The sequence below is a fragment of the Alosa alosa genome, chromosome 4 (assembly GCF_017589495.1).
Source record: "Alosa alosa isolate M-15738 ecotype Scorff River chromosome 4, AALO_Geno_1.1, whole genome shotgun sequence".
NCBI classification, from domain to species: domain Eukaryota; kingdom Metazoa; phylum Chordata; class Actinopteri; order Clupeiformes; family Clupeidae; genus Alosa; species Alosa alosa.
In genome coordinates this window covers 32010529-32034088 of record NC_063192.1, presented here as the reverse complement: position 1 = coordinate 32034088, position 23560 = coordinate 32010529, and the positions used below count along the sequence as shown (strand labels likewise).

The following is a 23560-nucleotide window of genomic DNA, read 5'->3' as shown; positions in this document are numbered from 1 at the left end:
TTCACCAAGGGTGAAATTATATTTATTCTCTGTTGAACGTGTCTTTTTTTGAAATATCATTATTTTAGTTTTTTCTTTGTTTATGGGGAGGTTCCAAATTTGAGAGTAATTTTCCAGGATTGACAGACTATCTTTTAGCCCCTCCTCAGTTGGAGACAGAAGTCATCCGCCAAACAGGAGGTCATCCTGATAGTTTGGATTTTGCTATGTCTGATGAGATCATGTATTTGAAGAATATAGGACTAAGACTACAACCTTGCCAAACACCCTTGTTTTAAAGTATATGGTACATTTTGACACAACATCTGTTGGTATATAATGTCTAGTAATGTATCCATCATGCCAGACTGAATGGCCCTTCAGTCTACAAAGCATCAAAAAGTTTTCCTCTATTGGTGTTCTGTACATATTTTTTCTGTGTATATATGTGGTTGTTTTGGCATAAACCCGATCTGAGAGTTACTTAGAACTCTATTTTCCTGTAAGAATTCTACCATTCTGTTGTTCATGATGCTACAGAAAAGCTTTCCTAAGTTGCTGCTTACAACAATGCCTCTGTAGTTGTTTGGATCTAGTTTATCTCCGTTTTTGTAGATTGGTACGATTTGATTTTCTTTCCATGGCCATGGGAAATGACCAACAGCTAGAACTAGATTGAAAAGTTTGAGAATGGCTTGTTTCAGTATTGGGCTGCTGTACTTAATCATTTCATTATGTATCCCATCGCACCCACATGCCTTTTTGTTTTTTAGGGTTTTATTTTTTTCGTTTAGTTCAGCTAGTGATAAAGGGGTGTCTAGATTGTTCAATTCATTTTTACTTTTTGATTCCAATTCTTGTAATTTATCAGTCAATTGTGTTTGGAGTGGATTTAGTTTATCTTCACTGTAGAGTTGCCCAAAATGGTCTGTCCAGATGTTTGCATCACATAGGGGGATCTGTTTAGTTTTTTTGGTGATCTCAAGTTTGTTCCATAACTCCCAAAATGAATTTTGATCGACAGCATCTAATATATCTTCTATAGCTTTTTATTCATGTACGTGCCTTTTTTCTGTCTTAGTAATGATTTGTATTTGGTAAGAGTTTGTTGGTATAGTAACCGTGTGCTTGTATTTGTTTGTTCCCTATGTTTCTTATTTGATAGTGTTCTTAACTGTTTCCTTAATGTTTGACATTCTTTGTCAAACCACTCGTTCTTTTTAGTTTTAGATTTCTTTTTCTTGTATTTTTTCTTTACTTTTAGTATTTTGCTGGCCACTAAATTAAAAATTTCAGAATTTGTTTTCTGTTGCTAGATTTATGCCTTCTCTATCCTCTTGAAATTTTGTGAACAAAAATGTGTATATAAGGTTTTCAATTTCGGTACTATTATGTTCAGTCTCATATTGAAGCACACTGTCAGTTCCCCATCGAAATTGAGTTGGCAGGGGATAGAGTTTAGTTTCATGTTTTTGGGATGTTTCTCGTTTTTAAACTCAGAGTGATGTGGCTGTGGTCTGAGAGTGGGATTTGAGGCATAACCATAAAATAATTCATGTAGCTTGGATCAATATCTGTTACTGCATAGTCTACAACACTACTACCAAGATGTGAGCAGTAGGTGTACCTATCCAGAGAGTCACATTTTTTCTACCATTAGTGATGGCGAGACCCAGACTTTTACAAAGCTGAAGCAGCTGTTTGCCATTTTTGTTAACCGTATTATCAGCGCTCTGACGTGATCTTTCAAATTTGTTTTCATTTATTTGAGCTTCAGTGATATATCCATAGCCATTGGGGTTTATATAATCTTTTTCTGTACCTGTTCTTGCATTCATGTCTCCCATTAGCAAAACTGATCCTTCAGATTGGAATTGTATGATTTCTGAATGCAGAATTTCAAAGGTTTCTTCAGAGTAGTAGGGTGATTCATATGGGGGTATATAGATGGCGCATAGATAAATGTCAAGATCTGAGAAAGTGAGTTCCTTTTTTAGCTTAATCCATATATGTGACTTCCCCTTCTTTACAGGATAAATATGATCAGTAAGATTATCTTTAAACAATACTACAATTTCCCCTGAATCTCTTCCACATTTTACTTTAGGATGTTTAACAGAAGGAATATAGAGTTCCTTGTAATGTGGAATGGAGTTAAACTTTTCTCCTCCTTTACTCCATGTTTCTAACAGTATTACAATATCTGAACTATTTTCAACATTTACAAAGTCAGGATGTGTACTCTTTTCACCAAAAGCAGATGAGTACAACCCTTAGTCTTTGCCATAAAGAAATATGTATGTTTTGTCTTAAATCAAAGTTAACTTGAGGCTAGGTTGTATCAAAATTAAGTATAGGCCTAATTATCTAAAAAAAAACTTTCATCCACATTTATATAGAATTGTACATACACACACACACACACACACACACACATACACACACCTAAACAGATAGATATACATACAAATATGTATCTAGAAAAACATGGACAACACACACTTACACACACAGACATGCAAAGCCTATTCAAAGTGGGACTGTTGATGCTGTTGATGTTATAGTTGGATCTGATGTTGCCTGCGATGAGCGAACTTGGTCTTCGTAAGCTTTCCTCTCTGCCACAATCCTTTTCGTCTATCAGACTTTGGGTATGCTGTGATGGTGTAGACGAAGAGGCATTGTCCATCTGTGAGGTCACATGTTTCTGTGCTCTGCTTGAGGTGTTGCTAGTGAGAGAGGTTTTCGACCTTAGTTCGGTCCTCATCTCCTCCAGTTGACTCTCCAAAGCCTGTGTATGTTGTTCTCTCTTGGACAGTTCTTGTTTCACACTTGTCAACTCTCGCCTCATCTCCTTGTTGGCCTCCTCCAGCTGCCTCATAGCAGTGCATAGCTGTTGAAGCTGCACATTGGGGTTACTGATCTGGATGACCCAGTCTTGGAGCTGGCAGATGTTGTTGGTAGTTTCTTCTTTAAATACGAAATAGTCCTGTTCTAGTAGAGAGAAGTTGTCTTGTAGGGCTCTTATTCTGGGAGAAGTGGGAGCCTTTGGATGGAATAGGGGTGTGTTGAGGCAGGATTCATCAATTCTCACCTTGATGGCAACTGGCTTTTCATCGATTTGGTCTTTTCTCTCAGGATTTTCCAGGACTTTTTGGACCTCTCTCTTCAATAGTCCAAATTTAGCCTAAAATTCACTGAGACCAGCTTCTGGTCCTTGGATCAGAACTGTGCCATTGTGGTATATGTTAATGGTCAGCCTTGCCCCCTGTTCATTTTCAAGGGTCAGCTGCCTGCCTTTACAGATACCTCCCTTTCTAATGCAGTTCATTTTAGTCAAAAGTGTGCAGTGCCAAGCATCTGTGTTTTTAGTGAAAAACAGCAGGTTGCAGCAAACTCTTTTATTCTCTGGGCCACTGTAGTCTAGGAGAAGGGTCTCAGGGTGGTCTTTCAATAGTGCTTCCTTCATTTTATTATTTTTGTCCATTGATTTAATGTCTTTGGGATATGTTATCTCCATTTCATCTTCATTTTTAAAAAATGCCTCTGCTTTGGGCTAATTTTTCTTCAAAGAAGTATCCATTATGATGTCATCAACACCCATAACTGCCATTTACTTTTGATTAGCTTGTTTAGCACTTTAGCTTTGTCTTCTCATTCAATTTTCACTGTCTTGTCAAGTAGTACAGAGGTCCTACCTTCACAGACTTGTGCCTCTGTTGGTGACTTCAATGTCTTCAATCGTATAATTTGGAATTTGGAAGCGAAAACATACATTTTCTGGCAAAAAAGCCAAAGTTGTCTCAACAGCTCATTTTTCTGCTGCCTGTTGTCACCAGGATTTCTCTCCCCTCTTTCTCTCTCTCTTTCTCCTCTCTCTCTCTCCTCTCTCTTTCTCTCTTTTTCTCTCTCTCTGTCCTCTCTCTCTCCCCTCTCTCCTCTCTCTATCTCTCTCTCTCTCTCTCTCTCTCTCTCTCTCTCTCTCTCTCTCTCTCTCCCTCCTCTGGAGATTACAGCTCATAACATGTCTTTATAGAGCCAGTAGAATGGCAGCAACATATTGCAGAGCTGCCTTTACATGTGGTCCAGTAATCCCACACTTTCATATAGATGCTCATCTTGTGAGAAATGAAGCTTTTGATAGTGATGAAATGAGGCCTTATATGATCCGTAATCATTATATATTTTGTAGATGCGGGAGTGAAACAACAGGAGAACATTGTGGGGAGTGGACTGGGCCTTTTGAGCCGCTGCTCTCACACAAATACCTTTGCACACCGCACACAGAACAGCACAAGCTATGGTGTCAGCCGGAGGCCTTTACAGCAGGGCAAAAGAATAATCACATATTTATTGTCATGTCCAGGGTTTGTTTTCCCCTGCATTTGCCCTCTGGTCCCCATCGTAATCAAGTGTCTGGACCCCGGGCTCAGGCCCTTATTGCTTCACTGAGCCTCCTCTCCTCTCCTCTCCTCTACTCTCCTCTCCTCTCGCCCCCCCAGGAAATTTCACCCGGGGAGAAAGGCACTTTATGACGGCCGTGTAGCTGTGAGAGGAGAGCAGGGCTGTCTCTGAGTTACATGGGTTTAGATCCATGACAAGCAGGAGATTGGAATCCAGGCTTGGTGTAGGACAGAGAGGAGAGAGTCTGAGGGTCTATTTGCAGCACTGCTCCTGATGTCAGACCCTGTTACTCCTGTTGTGTAGTTAAACATGATTAAAGGTGCTGTATAGAGCCTGGATCTTCTGTTGTTGCTTACACCAACATGGCCAGAGAGAGAGAGAGAGAGAGAGAGAGAGAGAGAGAGAGAGAGAGAGAGAGAGAGAGAGAAGATGAGAATGAGAGAAAGAGAAAGACAAAGAGATGCTGTTATCTCCCATGCCATTAAACCAGTAATTACGTTTGTCACTGAGGTGCTATACATAGGAATATGTTGTGTCCAAGTGTTACTGTTGGGCGCGTAGGTTACGTTATGCTTCTGCTACCCTGTTTTAAGAGGTCAGCAACCTCAGATTAACACCTCTGTGAACACCATGTTTACAACTGGTAAGGCCTTGAATTCATGTCTCAAAGAAAGAGTTTGCTTTTGTGTGTCTGTGTGTGTGTCTGTGTGTGTGTCTGTGTGTGTGTCTGTGTGTGTGTGTGTGTGTGTGTGTGTGTGTGTGTGTGTGTGTGTGTGTGTGTGTGTGTATGTGTGTGTGTGTGTGTGTGTCTGTATGTGTGTGTCTGTGTGTGTATGTGTGTGTGTGTGTGTGTGTGTGTGTGTGTGTGTGTGTGTGTGTGTGTCTGTATGTGTGTGTGTGTGTGTGTGTGTGTGTGTGTCTGTGTGTGTGTGTGTGTGTGTGTGTGTGTGTGTGTCTGTGTGTGTGTGTGTGTGTGTGTGTGTGTGTGTGTGTGTGTGTGTGTGTGTGTGTGTGTGTGTGTCAGAGAGGATAATGGGTCAGGTCTGGAGGGGTTCATGGGATGCGTCTGATGCGAAATGACAGGTGCCACCCTGCAGAACAAGCGAATGCTCTGCACTCTCCTATCTGCTGACATGGAGGTCGTGTCTAGCCCCCACTGCACTGTCACCTAATCCCCCTGGCCAACCACCACCTACACATGCACACCACACACACACACACACACACACACAATGCAGCTCTCTCTTCCTTTCTCTCTCTCTCTCTCTCTCGTTCTGTGGGGTTGCAGAACTCAGCTGTCTGCATTTAGTCTGAATCCATTGGCAGTCAAAGGAAAAGTTTGCCAAGGTTCTCTGGCTTTTCAAAGTAGTTTGACACTTCTCCAGCTTACTCTCCACGTGACCTTACAGAAGCAATGTTCTCTCAGCCGCATTGTATGTTTGGTGCATTCACAAGGCATTCAAGTGGCCTGAAGTGGTGATGGGATGAGAATGGAGCTGTGGCAAATCAAGGTTGAGCTTTAGTGCTTTAGATACAACATTACCACCTCAAGGACTCCACATGTCTTTATGATATTTACTGGAATGGGCAATGACCAAACGATGCTCTTAGAATAAATGTGTAACATTGTTCAAGTCAGTATTAAGTTGTCCTTCATTATTTTGTAGTTGGCAGTTAGTGTCTGTGTCTGATTTGATTTGACATTTAAGGGGCATTTCATGCAAAGCTCAATAAACTTGTGAAGGCCTTTCTCAAGAAACTTGAATAAAGTGGAACGGCTTATGAAAGCAGTAATTTACCATAATTGTTCAGCTGTCTGACAAATGACACAAAAACACGACTAAAAGTGTATAAATGTATACATTTATACATTTAAGATGTTTTTTTTTAATTCTTTCCACCTTCACGAGGCTGGTCACTAAAGCAATGCTATGATTTCTAGAATACACATGTTCTGCTTGCTGTGTTAGGTTAGACTAGAAAATCATATACAACCCCTTTTCCAAAAAGTTGGGGAAACAACGCCAAACTGCATTCTGCACATATTACGACAGTATGGCTCCATAATAGAAGAGTCCAGGTGCTAAAATGGCCTGCATGTAGTCCAGACCAGCCACATCGGGTGCATCATGGAATGAAAAATATGATTAAGAAGACTCCAACCTGTTGAGCAGCTGAAATCATATATCGGGCAAGAATGGGATAACATGTTATTCTAAAAACCCCAGCAACTGGTCTCCTATGTTCCCAAGCATTTACAGTCTCCTATGTTCCCAAGCATTTACAGTCTCCTATGTTCCCAAGCATTTACAGACTGCTGTTAAGAGAAGAGATGAAGCAACACAGTGGTGAAAATGCCCTTTCTCAGCTTTTTTGGGGATGTGTTGCTTGCATAAAATTGAAAATGAACATTATATTTTCTTAAAAACAATAAAATATCTCTGTCTAAACAATTCAACGATGTTTTCCTTGCACTATTCTCAATTAAATATAGGGTTTACATGATTTGCATGATTTGTTTTTATTTACATTTTACACAGGGTCACAGGGTCACAACTTTTTGGAATCAGGGTTGTACTCCCCTTCTGGAGGAAATCACTTTTGCAATGATGTCATTTTATTGCATGGTCTGATATCAACACTTCTGTAAAGTACTCCATAAAAGATGTATATCTGCATATATCCTTATGAATAATATGTTATTAAAATATTCTCTTAGCAATACTGATTTCTCCCATAAATTATGAATTAGTGTAGACATCTCAATATACTGTTTGATATTTCTGGGGGTATTAATATGGAATGTAACCTGAGGCATGAGTTATGTGTAAACAAAGTGTAGCTCAGGCCAGTGGGAACACAGCTGTGTGTGTAAACATTACTCTCCCATGCCTCAGGCAGCTGAGAAAAGCATCCATGAGTTTTAGCTTTCATGTTAGCACACCCACTTCCCATGGCCATGGTTGGACTGAGCCTTTCACTGTGCAAGTTACAGAGGCTTCTGTAATAACATCTGTTTCAGAGCAGAATACAGCAGTGATTAGGAGTCCTCTACACAGCTCCATCTGTCTGTGTTCCTGAGCTTGTCCTACGCCCAGACTGTGTCCTCGTCGCACACACACACACACACCACCCAGACTGTGTCTTCACACACACACACACACACACCACCCAGACTGTGTCCTCGTCACACACACACATACACACACCCCTCAGACTGTGTCCTTGTCCCCCCCTAGACTGTCCCCCTGACAGTTGTCCCCCTGTGATTGACAGGTGCAGGCCAACGTGGAGAAGGCCCTGACGCTGTTCGGCCAGCTGCTGACCAAGAAGCACTTCCTGCTGAGCTTCATCCGCACGCTGGAGGCGCAGCGCTCCTTCTCCATGCGCGACCGCGGCAACGTGGCCTCTCTCATCATGACCGCGCTGCAGGGCGAGATGGAGTACGCCACCGGCGTCCTCAAGCAGCTGCTCTCCGACCTCATCGACAAGAACCTGGAGAGCAAGAACCACCCCAAACTGCTGCTGCGCAGGTGGGCTTTTACACACACACACACACACACACATACACACACACACATACACACACACACGTACACACACACACACACAGATACACACACACACTCTCACACACACTCACAGACACACACACACACAGATACACACACACACTCACACACACACACAGACACACACACACACACACACACACACACACACACACACACACACACACACACACACACACACACACAGACACACACACACACACACACACACATACACACACACACAGAGACATTGGATTAGTGTGTCTTTTGAAGCGTTGTGAAGACACGGTTATTGCCATTTGTAAATTCAGAAACCAGCTTGTTTGCCCACAGTAATGCTTGCAGACAGCCAAACACAAGCCAACACACAGTCCAGCATGCCGATGCTGCCGCTGCCCACTCTCAGTGCTGAGGCTGCCTGTCTGCTCTCTCCTCCTCATGTCCCTGTCAGAGAACATTAGCACCAAGTGTGGACGAGAGAACACACAGGAACACTGCAAACTACCATACACACACACACACACACACACACACACACACACACAGAGTGAGAAGTACTGCAATGTTGGACACAAACAACCTGAGTTTATACATAGAGGAATTCCCCATGATCTCTCATGGAGGTGAAAGCGCTCCATTGAGGCAGAAAGTGTCTGATGAGAGGAGCTCGTTATTTATTGGATGGACTCCGACCAGAGCAAGTTATGGCGATTAGACACAACAACACAGTAGCAGGTGCAGGGAAGTCAATTCATGAAAAGATGCTGTTGATAATATAGCTAGAATTCACCCTCATTTTTTGTTTTCAACACTGTGCTTGAGTTACATGGAAGGTGTAATTAAACCGAACAAAACATTCAGAAAAGCACTTCAGGTCAGTTTAGCTGACCTAATGGAGTGCTACTGCCTTCCCATGGACTGGGTTGCTCGGCCTGTTTTTAAATCGACTTCACAGACCGACTACCTGTATTTCCATCGTGGGTCTCATTTCTCCCCATTCCTCTGAAGTGTGTGATTTTATCTGGCTGGCATTTCTTTGTGTTGCGTTCTCAGACGCTATGAAATGGAATCTTTTTTTAGACAGCTTTATCGATACCCCCACTAGTTTATCTCGACTTGGGCTTCTTAACGCATTTACTGATAACAGATCAGATGCTGGCATTCAGAGATGCACAGTCTGATCTTTCAGAACCTCAAAACACACTAAACAAAGCTTCAGCTATTTCAGCGCCTCACTTCCTACGGAGCCAGGGACCAGACAAAGCCGCGCATCAAGAGATAAATTAGCCTTGTTTCTCCAACACTCACTTTTCTCTGGCTTTGTCTGTTCATGTGTACACAGCTCACCCCAGCCCCAGCCTCTCATTAATGGAGAGATGATTTCTCATCATCCTCACTGGAGGAAGTGGCATAAGTGAGGAGATTTGTGCCAGAGCACAGCCAGATAATATAAAGTGCTGCTCTGCGGGGGCATGTGGCAGAGCAGAGCACTCGCCTCCAATTGTCGAAACCATTGTTGGCTTTTTTTTATGTAAACACAAAGAAAGAATGAAGTGAAGATTTCTTCAACTCAGCGGAGTTTTACGATGCCTTAATGACACTGTTTTTAGGAGGGTTCAGCGTTACTGGTCAGGACACAGGCTTTGTAATGAACTTGAATGAATGAATCCTATGTAATTGACTGAAGTGGTTGACTGAATTAACATTGTCAGGTGACGAGAAACACTGTGTGCCTCTGTCTGTTTCTTGTTGTTGTAACGTATGGCCTCTGCTCTGCGGAGGAGATCTGCTCTACTGATTGACGGCTCTGACTGTTTTCTCATTCTTCTATCAGGACGGAGTCTGTTGCTGAGAAAATGCTCACCAACTGGTTCACCTTCCTGCTGTACAAGTTCCTAAAGGTAGGCCACAGCTGCTCCACTCTCACATCAGAGCCAGTCTCACCTCTTCCCTCTCTCCTTTCTTCCTCTCTCTCCCTCTCCCTCCCTCTCTCCCTCCCTCACTTTCATTTCTCTGTGGGTGCTGAGGTTTCATCAGACCAATCACGCTGAGAGGCCGTGCACCGGTAAAAGAATTTTAATCAATAGGAGACAGAGAGGCAAAAATATTTCCAATTTGCATTAGTTACTGCTGAAAGGAAGGTGTCTGGCAGTCAAAGGATAAATATAAATTTGGAGGCAAGAAAGTAAACACCGGTCTCTCTCTTTTCAACCCCTTGATGCCGTTCACACTCCCATCAATGGACGCTATGTCCAGCAGACAAACTGTTTCACATTCACGCAAAGCAGATACAGTAGCCCGCTGATGTCCTATCGCAGACATTTAAGTATATGTGTGATAAAAGCTTGTTTTTGAAGTCGTCTTCAAAGCTCCTTGAAATGATGCATTTTAAATAAGGGTCTTTGGCGCTGGCCCCACGGGTTTTCATATGTTGCCTGCAATCTTGAGATGAAGCTGTCAATGCTGTAGGCGCATGTCAGAGATTGTGAGTGCTGAAATGTAATGCATCCAGTCCCTGGTTGCTTTTGACAGTAGAATTAGCATTCTGGGCACTGGTCCTTTATCCAAGGCTGTGGTAAGACCTCACCGCCATTGTAATATATATATTTTTTTTCTGCTCTTTTTCTAATGAAGATCTTAGGCTGAGCTGTCATCAGCTCTTTTGAAAGTTGCCAGACTTCGCTCTCCCTGATGCTCCCACCTCGTCCTCTCTATCCTCTGATGCACCCCCCAATCCCACAACGACCCACGACACACACACACACACACACACACACACACACACACACACACACACACACACACACACACACACACACACACACACACACACACACACACACACACACACACACACACACACACACACACACACACACACACACACACACACCACACACACACACACACACACACACACACACACACACACACACACACACACACACACACACACACACACACACCACACACACACACACACACACACACACACACACACACACACACACACACACACACACACCCTCCGTGTTGCTTCATTTTTGTCTCTGCCTTATCAAGAGCAATAGAAAGTGCCAGGTGAAGGCAGAGAAGGGGAAATTAGGGCTAATTTCACTGACAGGCATGCCGCACCAAGGTCTCTTCCAAGACTGATGTAGGCACCTTTCCGTTTCTGGTTAGCAGCTGTCTGGCTAATTAGTGCAGATGCTAACGAGACGTTGACAGCATATGGTGTTGGAGGGGGAAAGAGGGGTGGGGTCTTGGGTATGGGTGTCAGAGGCTTGTATTTCCACATTTACACACACACACACACACACACACACACACACACACACACACACACAGACCAGCGCCACCACCAATTCTCAATTACACTTGACCTTGCTCATGGAACGTGCTGTAACACAAAGCCCAGTGGAAATCAAATGTCTCTTAAGTGTGATGAGGACATGAGAGTGTCACAAGTGTAGCATGTTCTTGTGACGTCCAAAGTTTGCTGCAGCCGGTAGGAATAAAACACTAACTAATTTCATTTAAACGCTGTAATTGCTCAGGGAGACACAGAGAAGAAGACACCGCTTTGACTGTCAAGACCCTCGGAGACAGAACACTAAATATGAGACACAGAGCCTTATTGAGCAACATTATGGCCTCTAGAGTTTCTGTGAGGAGAAAAATAGTTGAAATAATTTAACTGTAGGGTAAATAGAATCAATGTCCACACATTTTATAATTCAACCTTTCTAATTAGATTTTATAGCTAAGAGAAGAGAAAAGAGAAATAAGATAACAAGGCTGAATCCTAAAAGTCAAGACAGTATTTAAAAGAAGAGCAAATTGTGGATACACATTTCTTTGAATATCACCTCCTTCATGAGGCCCAGTAACTCTGACTTAAACTACTTTTGCCATCTGCTGTCCCTACCTGGCTCAGCTTGGGCTCACGCTAGTGTTTTTCTAAGGCTGAGTACTTTTTAAGCACTTCCTCCCAATCGTTAACATCCTGTTCGCCTCTCCATCAACTGCCACCATTTCCCACTGTTTTTCCCCTCATTTCAACTGTTTGTCTTCCCAAGTGTATTTCATCTCTCTGTGAGGAAGGGTAATGGCTGTATTGATTGGCAAGCTCTTGTGATTATGTGAAAGCAGTGGACATCAAATGGAGTGGTAGAGGGAGCCGGGCTCTCGTGTCAAGCTGTGAACACAAGCAGACTGCTGGCATGGCTTTACATGCAGCCCCTCAATCTCAGTGTGGAAATGCAGTGTACACAATATCATATACATACATAAACATATATGTATTGTGTATATGTAACCCCTTCTTAACGGGTGTGTGCATAGGCACTAGTTACAATACATAACACAGTGGCGCAAACAGGATCCTGAAGGTCTCAGCGGTGGAATGGTGAGCTGGCTGAACTATTCCTGAATACCACAGTAGGCTAATAATTAATAAAGACAATCAAAGAATTAAATGGCACGGTGCCTCCACTGTAAAAATACTACACTTACCGTATAGCTCGTGTATAGTGTATTCCCACAGAATGTAAATAATCAATGTGAAAATAATAATACTAGTGGTTAATGTAGTTAAATGAATTACCAATACACCCTACATGCGATTCGGTGGAGGATGTTGCTAGCCTGGGTGTTCCCATGCTGCCTTGCGCGCGATTTGATTCACGCTGCTAAGGCAGCCTGGAGTACCCTGGAAATCCAGAGTTCTCGCGAGAGCACAATTTGAATTTTGTGCCCGCAAGATACTCTGGCCTAACCTGACCCTAGATAGATGAATGTCGTTCCGCTTAGCTCCGCCTAGCTTCACTCACATCCATCTGGGACCTCTTCCATTGAGAGTGATTTCTCCAACCAACTTTATGGTTTAGCCAATCAGGGCGAGGGCGGGAGTTTCATAGATGTGACATAGCGTAGAAGCGACTGTGAGTCTGTTATTAGCGTCACGGGTTGGCTTCGATGTGAGTGGTTGAAGTAGCACGTCAATAGATGACGGACAAGTGGCTTATTCAATCATATGCAAGCATTTTTTGATTAGGCCCAGCCTTCTGAAGCAACACTTCAATGGATCGGTTCCAGATGGATGAGTGGAGCTAGGCGGAGCGAAATTCATCTGGCTATTGCCAGGTTAACTCTGGCCACAAGCAATGATCCAAATTTCTTCTATCTCTCGAGCGAGAGGGACCAATCAAATCGGTGTAGGCGGGACAAAGGCGAGCTACACTGATGACTGACACTGATGAATTGTTGTGATTGGTCGTAGCGTTATCCAACTGCGTGCAGTGAGAGTTTCAAATGCTTGGTGCCGCCCCTCGAATTGGGCCAATTTCATTACTCGTGGCCAGACCCTTAATCTGAAAGATTCCAGGCTCTGCTTTACCAGGCTACCGGAGCCAGACCTCCCAGGGACGACTGCGTTTTGCCTATTAAATGGTCTCAACAAACTACAGACAGCAAAGTCTCCTCTCCAGTGCAAACTCGGACTGGGACTGAACTCTCAGCTCCTCTCCTGAGGCGTTCGAATGTTCAGAGAGCTCACCATTTCGCGGGCATTAAACATTTATACATTATCATTGGACGATATAAAATTCAAATAAAAATACAGAGAACAAACAAATCTGATTGATCTTTACCGAATTCCATATCAACATATTGCAAAAACATAAAGCATTATGGTCATTGTAGTAACAAAAATTAAACAGTGTGGTGATAACCACTATAAACATATTTTACAGGTGCTTACATAGATATACCATTGTTGCATTTACTTAAAGAAATTGTGTAATGAAAATGTCAGATCTGTTACTTTGAGGTACAATATAATATATATATTCATATATTCATATCCATGTTTGATTGTCTTTGACTGTGTCAGTGTATGCTTCTCTTAGTGATCATAAGGAAAAGGACACAGTTAGTGCTACTCATTTTGACACTGCACCAATTTCTGCCTCTGTTGATTTATTGATTCCCTCTCTCATTTTTTCTTTCTATCTCTCTCCCTATCTCTCTCCCCCACTCTCCCCTTTCCTCCCTCCCCCCTCTCCATCTCCATCCCTCTCCCTCCCCCCTCTCCATCTCCATCTCTCTCCCTCCCCCTCCATCCCTCTCCCCCCCCCTCTCCATCTCTCTCTCCCCTTTTCCCTCTCCCTCCCCCCTCTCCATCTCCATCCCTCTCCCTCCCCCTCCATCCCTCTCCCTCCCCCTCCATCCCCTCTCTCTCTCTCTCTCCATCCCTCTCTCTCTTCATCCCTCTCTCTCTCTCTCTCTCTCTCTCTCTCAGGAGTGTGCCGGGGAGCCCCTCTTCATGCTGTACTGTGCCATGAAGCAGCAGATGGAGAAGGGCCCCATTGACGCCATCACGGGCGAGGCGCGCTACTCCCTCAGCGAGGACAAGCTCATCCGCCAGCAGATCGACTACAAGACCCTGGTCAGCTCAGCCACGGCACACAGTCAAATAAACATGTACCCAGCAGGCACCCACAAACCACTAGCCAGCCGGAGGAACACTCCATTAACACTCTTTCACTGGAGTCCCACACTCTTTATTTCTACAGTTGCATAGTCTACTAATATCCTACTGTGCATGATGGCTCTCTATAAAGGTGTCTGTACTTCCTTCACACAGCGACACTCTCCCCGAGCCATTTCTGCATGTATCTGTGAGCCTTTAAACACGTGTTGACAGCGCGGCGATGACTAATGGCCTTGGGTTTGTCCCCTGCAGACTCTCCACTGTGTAAACCCGGAGAATGAGAATGCCCCGGAGGTGATGGTCAAGTGCCTGAACTGCGATACCATCACCCAGGTGAAGGAGAAGCTCCTGGACGCTGTGTACAAGGGCAGTCCCTACTCACAGCGGCCCAAGGCTGGGGACATGGACCTGGGTAAGAGGAAGGCCTGTTCACAGATGGAGCATAGAAATAACTGGATCCAGCTAGTGTGGTGTAGTTCAGCTTTCAGTGTTTCCCACATAATTGAATTCTATTTGTGGTGGTTGGTTTGCAGAATTGACTTGAATGCAACAGTTTTTAACAAATTAGCACAGCGTGGTTATGATGATAACCAGATTTAAGCACAATTTAGTACAACCTGGAAAATCATTGTGTGGTGGTCAGGCTTGGAATTTCACCATTCTGGGGGCAAGGCCACTTGGCCTTCAGTTGGGCATATTTGGTGGGGGGCACAAAGGCCACATGTCAGGGCACCAAGGCCAAAGTTAACTATACAGTAGTAGGCTATAAAAAAGTTGTATTTAGCCTATTCACTGCAGTACACCTGCATCACTGTATGAAACATTACAAAAACATGAAACATGACATTACATAGAACTGTAAATCATCTGATCATCTAATATTTACAGATATCTAGGCTATATATAACATTTATTTTATATTTGGCCTGTTATCAAATCATGTATTGAACAATTTAAGCACAGCTCAGCTTTAAGAAACTCAAATAGCCTAGATGCATGCTTAGCATTTTGTGATCATTAAGGCTACTTTCACAAACTCTTAGTCAGCTGTACTCTGATTTACCAATATCTAGGCAATATTTGTAACATTTATTTTGTATTTGGCCCGTTATGAAATCATGTGGAACAATGTAAACAATGTAAAACTTAAAGCCCAAATTTGGTGACATCCATGTATGTCGAACTTTACTGCAAATTCAAAACTGGATTACTCTGGAACTAACTGTTACTGTACAGAGGACTGCTTTACACCTTTGTGTTCAGTAAGGTCTGCTGTTTATTCTGATATATGGTTTGTCATGTGTTAAAAGAAGGGTTCGTAAGTATTCCACCGAGATGAATGGGTTGGGAGATCATGGGACGCAAAACCTTTAGTAGAATGTATGATTAAATTGAATTATATTATTTACTTTTCTCGTGAACCGTTCAACACAGCAATTATCGGCTAACATCGTTTAAAAGCTCAGAAAAAGCTCTTTCATGTGATACTTGTGATGTCTGTGTGATGAATAGGCTACTTCGCTTGTAATTCAACTGAGAATGGGTGAATTTGGACGCACTTTCTTTCTTGCACTGTCACTTTCTCCACTGCGTAAAAGACATTTGCGCTGTGAATGCTAAGATTATTTTGACAGGCCACAGGCTAAATAAAAATCGCTATTAGTAGGATGGCCGCCGTGAAATTCCTACCCTGGTGGTGGTCAATGTTGATATTGTGGTGGGCCGCCACAAATAAGTCAATGTATGGGAAACACTGAGCTTTAGTACAGGGCCAATAGTGTGGGCAAGACTGTCAGTGTACGCCTCATTGAAAGAGATGTTTTTTTTATGAAAGAGTAATCATAGATTGAAAGACACCTAGACATTTTTTGAAAATGATATGGTCGGGTTGTTTTTCTATATTTTCTGAAAAGTGTTTTTCTCTTTAAAAGTTTGTCCCTTCACTCAGTTGGTCTGTCTCAGTGAGAGGCCATTTTGGAGCCCAGTCAAATGAGTGTTTTTGGATTCTTTTGCTGACATCGTTTTTTGGTCCTTTGCAGAGTGGCGCCAGGGCAGGATGGCTCGAATCATTCTCCAAGACGAGGACGTCACCACGAAGATTGACAATGACTGGAAGCGCTTAAACACACTCGCTCACTATCAGGTATGCTATGCCAGGGAAATGTTCTCCACAACACAGTTTCTCTTGTTCTAGTGTTTTGGAGTTTATGCACAGTGACCTGATCCCATCCTTCTCACTGTGCAGGTTACAGACGGGTCAGCCGTTGCCCTTGTGCCAAAGCAGAACTCTGCCTACAACATCTCCAACTCCTCAACATTCACTAAATCTCTTAGCAGATATGGTGAGTACCTCTGTCCCTCCCCTCTCCAGTCTAATGGGAAGGCTCCCTCCAGGCTCTGACTAACAGCCAGTAATGAACTTGTGAATACATTCCACCATGAACATCAGAATTGAAATATGCCATTTCCTTACGCTTGTGTTGGACTCTCCTGGTTTCCATTTGTCTCTGGAAGCTGATACACGCTCAAAGGGAGAAAGAGAGAGTGAGAGTGGTTGGAGAAAACTGGCACATACACTTCTTCAGAAAAGGAGGGACATGATTGCATTGGACCGCAGACACTCAAAGCTATGAAACGTGGCGCTGTGGCGGCCAGAGAGTCCATCTGTGGTACAGCGGTCATGTGTGTCCTGCATTGTGTTCGCAAGTGTGTCCTCTCTCCTGGAGGCCCCACATTGTTGTCACAGGCTCCGTTGTTGGCATGGCAACTGAGATTGGAACGGCAAAGCCTTTTTTTTTACCACAAGCCTCATCCTACCTGGCATTCACCTTGATGGCAGCATGCCTTGAGCCAGAACAATTATTCATGATTACTGTCTGCAGAGCCCCGCTAAAATACCCCAACAACAAATACCCACGATATCTACAATTATGAAAATCCTCCCAGCTAGTACTCTGTGTTTCGGCGGAACTGTTTGGATTCTTGGCCGACAGCGAAATGCAAACCAGGCCCCCCCTGGCTCCCGTCCATGCCGAGCGGCACAACAGATTGGCATCTCTTTGGTGTCCCGGTCTGACTTTTGACACCCGTCCGATTAACGATGAAACCAGGCTTTCACATAGCCTCCGGGGAGGTGCACAGATATTCGCTCTCCTAACTGCAGTTTAAATTATTGTTCCTGTACAGAGGAGAATATTATGTGCAATATGTGTGTGTGTATGTGTATGTGTGTGTGTTTGTTTGTGTGCAGTGGGGGATTGTAGGGAGAAAGGCAATCCGCTATGTCATTCATTTGCTTTCTTGGCCACCATTGGTCACCATTTTCCCTTCACTTTTAGCTTTCACTTCTTTGTAATTGTTGTTCTTTCTCTGAATTCTGTTTTGTTGTTGTCATTGGACTCAGTTAAATGCTGTGCTTAGTGAACTCCCTGATGGATGCATTTGAATGCTTGAATGTGTCCACCCAAAAAAAGGTATAAAGTGACCTTTAATGGATGCACAGGCATTGTTGTCTTTGAAAAACCTACTGAGGATGAACATCTAAAGCCTGGGGTCTGTCCTTACACTCTCTGTCTGCCTGTGTGTGTGTGTGTGTGTGTGTGTGTGTGTGTGTGTAGAGAGCATGCTGAGGACGGCCAGCAGCCCAGACAGCCTGCGTTCCCGGACGCCCATGATCACTCCAGACCTGGAGAGCGGCACCAAGCTGTGGCACCTGGTCAAGAACCACGACCACTCAGACCAGCGGGAGGGGGACCGCGGCAGCAAGATGGTGTCCGAGATCTACCTGACCCGTCTGCTGGCTACCAAGGTACGTGCCCACCTACTGAAGGCTCTCCATCCTCTGTCTCATCTCCAGTCTTCACTGTTTTGCTTCTTCAGTGGTGGACACCAGACAATAAGAAGCCAAAACATCTTTTATGAGAAATGTCTTTAAAAAACTCAAAGCTTTGAAAGTTCATAGCCTGGAAATGATTGCATCATAAGCCTTATCGTACAAGCCGTGGGTTCGGTGTCCAAATGTCTCCGTATTGTCCACCTCTCTCTCTCACACACACACACGCCCTCTCGCTGCCTCACTTGCTCTCCTTCGGCTCATCTCTGTCTTTTCTCCATTTGTTTGTCCAGATTGCTTCTCTCTCTAATTGTGTGGGAAGGAGAAAATGGAAATGAGAAGCTGTTTACAAGCCTCTTGGGTGGTCAATTTGGCCTCATAATAAAAAGATAGATAAATGGGATGGGAAGGGGTGCGATGGCAACAGCAGGAGACAGGTAATTTGTTGTGGATCGAGTGCTCCTCAGTGCATGCTGACAGAACAGAGAGGCCAATGGAATGCGTCGGGGGGGGGGGGGCTGCGTCTGTGTAGCCACCATGACCAGTGGACGAGCCTGATGGGGCTTCGTTCTCCTGCTCCAGTCACCCCCTGAGGGCTGTCCTGTTATCATGCTGGGGACCTGCAGCCCCAGTCTGACAGGGACAGGAGGAGAACGCTGGTCCCAGATCAGTGACGTGGCTCTAGAATGAGCCAGACACCTCTTGCGTGTGTGTGCGTGCGTGCGTGCGTGCGTGCATGCGTGCGTGCGTGCGTGCGTGTGTGTTTGTGTGTGTGTGTGCTGTGAGAGGGTGATTGGGCTGGTGAGCCCATGTGCCATTTTCTCAGACTCAATGACACAGGTCTCACTCTAGCGGCGTCACAGGGTAATCCAAGTTTGATTTGAATTAGATTTCTTCTCAAGGCGCTAGGTCAGTTTTGAACTGCGTCTCTCCTGTCAGGCCTGGTTTCATGCTTGGACATCACCATGTTCACGACCACCACTGTGGCTCTTCCACAAAAGGCATTTCATAATGGAGAACTGGGGGGATGGAATAGCGTAAATGCTGTTGCTTTGCCTCGCATGAAGCAATCATATTTAAATACCTGTAGAGTGCTCGCCACATATTTGTTCTTGTTTTCTGTACGAAGAGGGATTGGAATGTCTACAAAATAATTCACGATGTTAGCATTGTGGCGTCTGGGCCTGCACTAATGCTCTGTGAATGGCATGTGTTCACTTGTCCAGGGTACGCTACAGAAGTTTGTGGATGACCTTTTCGAGACGATCTTCAGCACAGCTCACCGGGGCAGCGCCCTGCCTCTGGCTATTAAGTACATGTTCGACTTCCTGGACGAGCAGGCGGACAAGCACCAGATCACTGACTCTCGACGTCAGACACACCTGGAAGAGCAACTGGTGAGAGGCAGAATTACCTGTGTGTGTGTGTGTGTGTGTGTGTGTGTGTGTGTGTGAGTGTGTGTGTGTGTGTGTGTGTGTGTGTGTGTGTGTGTGTGTGTGTGTGTGTGTGTGTGTGTGTGTGTGTGTGTGTGTGTGAGTGTGTGTGTGTGAGTGTGTGTGTGTGTGTGAGTGTGTGTGTGTGTGTGTGTGTGTGTGTGTGTGTGTGTGTGTGGTCTCATTGTCATTTTAATGCAGTGTGTATATTTATCTTTTCATGTGTGCCTCTTTGCGTCAGTGCGTTTGTGTCTGTAAATTATTGGATTTCTCATGTGCATTGATTTGTATGACCTTGAAGTTGCATATGAGCTTGTGCATTGCATCAGTGCTTGGCGTTGTGATTGTGTTGACATGGCTCATGTGGTATGCTGTGTGAAACATACTATGTAGAAGCTGATGTATGACTCCTATACGCAGCTTACCGCTCCGCTTCTGGGTGAACGTCATCAAGAACCCCCAGTTCGTCTTTGATATCCACAAGAACAGCATCACTGACGCCTGTCTATCAGTGGTGGCACAGACCTTCATGGACTCCTGCTCCACCTCCGAGCACAAACTGGGCAAAGACTCGCCCTCCAACAAGCTGCTCTACGCTAAAGACATCCCCAACTACAAGAACTGGGTGGAGAGGTACATTCACCAATCAGCAGATTCTCATATGCTTGACCTTTCTGCGATGAAACGCAAGCTTCAATGTTCCGCCTGGATAAAATACAGATGAGGAATTTATTCTGCAGCGCTTAATGTCCCTCTTGGCTATCCGTAATCGAGCTGCTCTTCCCTGCAGGTACTACTCGGACATCGCCCGCATGCCGGCCATCAGTGACCAGGACATGAGTGCCTACCTGGCGGAGCAGTCCCGGCTGCACCTCAGCCAGTTCAACAGCATGAGCGCGCTGCACGAGATCTACTCCTACATCGTCAAGTACAAAGACGAGGTGAGTAAGCCCAGCCAGTTAGCCCAGCCAGTGACCCAGCCCAGTTAGCCCAGCCAGTGAGCCCAGCCAGTGAGCACAACCCAGTGAGCCCAGCCCAGCCAGTTAACCCAGTGACCCAGCCAGTGAGCCCAGCCAGTTAGCCCAGCCCACCCAGTGAGCCCAGCCCAGCCAGTGAGCCCAGCCCAGCCAGTGAGCACAACCCAGCCAGTGACCCAGCCAGTTAGCCCAGCCCCCTGCCAGTTAGCCCAATCCAGCCAGTCAGCCCAACCCAGCCAGTGAGCCCAGCCCAGCCGGCCGGTGAACCCAGCCAGTGACCCAGCCCAGCCGGCCGGTGAGCCCAGCCAGTGAGCCCAGCCCAGTGGGCCGGTGGGCGTTCAGCAGCGGTGCCTTTGGCCCAGTGGACTGCCCAAACACAGGACTGCGGGACCCTTCTGTTGTTTCACAGCTTTGCAGGTGGTGTCACTAGAGAGTTTTGTAGCCCAGGGTTTTGTGGTAGTCGCTCAGTCCCCAGTCAGAGTCTGTCTGCATTAAAGGACATCTCTCGGATCTCATCTCAGATATACGTCTTGACAAGTGGGCGATTCATTCAGTGCTGTACATTGCTCACTTCGGCCATCATTTCATACCCCATACATTTTGCACAGTATTTTCTTGTAGACGGTATAATCAAATAGTGCTGTATATCTGCATATATTCTGTTTAGAGTTGTCACTGACAACCTGCGCTGCAGTGCATCTAGTGCTGCTTCCGTGTGATCTATACACACATGGCTTGTGGAGATGGACACACACTGAGATGCACATTGCTAACTAATGAGAAGTGTGAGGAGTGGTGAGCCATCACTGTTAAGTTGTGTGTGTGTGTGTGTGTGTGTGTGTGTGTGTGTGCGTGTGCGTGCGTGCGCGTGCGTGCGTTTATGTATGTATGTGTGTGTGTGTGTGTGTTTGCGTGCGTGCGTGTGTGTGGAAAGAGATAATGAGGCACAAGCCATTTAGTCTCAGCTATTCACTGCATTCTCATTACTGTTTTTCTCTCTGTGTGCATGTGTGTGTGTGTATAAAGGGCAGAGGAAGTAGGGGAGAGTAGGGTGTGTGTGTGTGTGTGTAAAGCCTATCCCTATCTCTGGCACTATTGTGAGCAGTCTTACAATTGGCCAGTTCCGCAGCATGGTGCGCGGAGTGCCCTCTCCCAAACTGTAATGTGCGTGCGGCGTCTGAATGGAGGTGGGGGTCCAAACCTAACCCTATTCAGCGTCTGACACCGCGGCCCTCCCTCCACGCTCGGCTCTGTCTCGGCCCTCCCCTCTGGGCGCCTAATGCACTGCAGCTGGCTCTATTCGCCCGTCGGCCGTCGCTGTGGCAATCATCGCTGCTTATTATCCAGATGTGGGTGTCCACGAAGCGCCCGGCGAGAATTAGCGCCATATAATGCCGCCGCAGCCGAGCTGTTAGTGACCTCACCTCTCTCTCTCTCTCCCTCTCACTCTCTCCCGCTCTCTCGGTCACCCCCCTCTCTCTCTCTCTCTCTCTCTCTCTCCCCTCTCTCGGTCTCCCCTCTCTCTCTCTCTCTCTCTCTCTCTCTCTCTCTCTCCCGCTCTCGGTCACCCCCCCTCTCTCTCTCTCTCTCTCTCCTCTCTCCCGCTCTCTCGGTCACCCCCTCTCTCTCTCTCTCTCTCTCTCTCTCCCGCTCTCTCGGTCACCCCCTCTCTCTCTCTCTCTCTCTCTCTCTCTCTCTCTCGCTCCCCCCCTCTCTCTCTCTCTCTCTCTCTCTCTCTCTCTCTCTCTCCTTTCTCTCCCCTCTCTCTCTCTCTCCCGCTCTCTCGGTCACCCCCCTCTCTCTCTCTCTCTCTCTCTCTCTCTCTCTCTCTCTCTCTCTCTCTCTCTCTCTCTCTCTCTCTCTCTCTCTCTCTCTCTCTCTCTCCCTCTCTCTCTCTCTCTCGGTCCCCCCCCCTCTCTCTCTCTCTCTCTCTCTCTCTCTCTCTCTCTCTCTCTCTCTCTCTCTCTGTGTTCTCTCCTTCTTTGTTTCTTCCTTGCGCTCCTCTCTCTGTGAGAGTCCTCAGATGGTGTCCTCTGTGCTCCCCATCAAGCGCACTTCTTTCTTTGATTTTTAATTCAGATTTTTTGGAAGCCTTCTCTTCTCTCTGTGTGTCTGTGTGTGAGTGTATGTGAGTGAGTGTGTGTGTGTGTGGTGTGTGTGTGCGTGTGTGTGCGTGTGTGTGTGTGTGTGTGTTTGTGTGTGTGTGGTTACATCCATGAGTGCATTAGATACAGTAATGCCTTTCTGTCATTTGTAAATAGCTCTTCCTGTTTTGTTGTTGTTGCTGCTCCTCCACTGCACCTCCTCCCCCCACCCCTCATCTGGGCTCCTGTCCTCCTGCTCTGTCCTTCCCCTCTTTGTCCTCCTCCTCTCTTTCTTCCCATCCCCCTTTTCTTCCTCCTCTCCTTTTCTCTGTTCTGTTCCTCTCTCCTCTCCTCTCTTCTCATCTGGTGCTCTGCTCTCCTCCGCAGATCTTGTCCGCACTACAGAAGGATGACCAGGCTCGCCGGCAGAGACTCCGCAGTAAGCTGGAGCAGGTCATCGACACCATGGCGCTGTCCAGCTGAGAACCGCTCGGCCAGCAGCGGTGGAACTGGAGAACCCTCTTAACACCCCAAAAAAAAAAAATAAACAAACAGGAAGCTAAAGGACTGCAACATGGACTGCAGCAGTACACTGGAGACCCACCACAAGCTCCTAGGGTGGCACCTTTTGCATCACATCCCGTTTCCCCTCCAGCTGCCTAAGAACTGTTACACTTCCCGTGGGCAGCACTCTTAGTGCTGGTTGCTCTACAGGTTACTTTTGATTTTGTTTGTAGTTTTATTTATATATATATATATATATATATATATATATATATATATATATATATATATCAATCAGTC

General features: G+C 45.5%; 1 protein-coding gene across 1 annotated transcript in view; it reads left to right on the top strand.

The window, feature by feature from the left end:
* Nucleotides 1–23282, top strand: part of LOC125293744 (plexin-A1-like) — a 165445-nt gene extending 142163 nt beyond the window's left edge. The window contains 12 exon segments of the mRNA XM_048241839.1: nt 7660–7916; nt 9772–9838; nt 14239–14385; nt 14683–14842; nt 16470–16573; nt 16676–16772; nt 18048–18238; nt 19489–19626; nt 19628–19659; nt 20116–20328; nt 20486–20636; nt 23144–23282. Coding sequence (XP_048097796.1) covers nt 7660–7916; nt 9772–9838; nt 14239–14385; nt 14683–14842; nt 16470–16573; nt 16676–16772; nt 18048–18238; nt 19489–19626; nt 19628–19659; nt 20116–20328; nt 20486–20636; nt 23144–23239 — 1653 coding nt within the window. The 3' untranslated portion in view covers nt 23240–23282.
* Nucleotides 23283–23560: the final 278 nt, after the last annotated feature.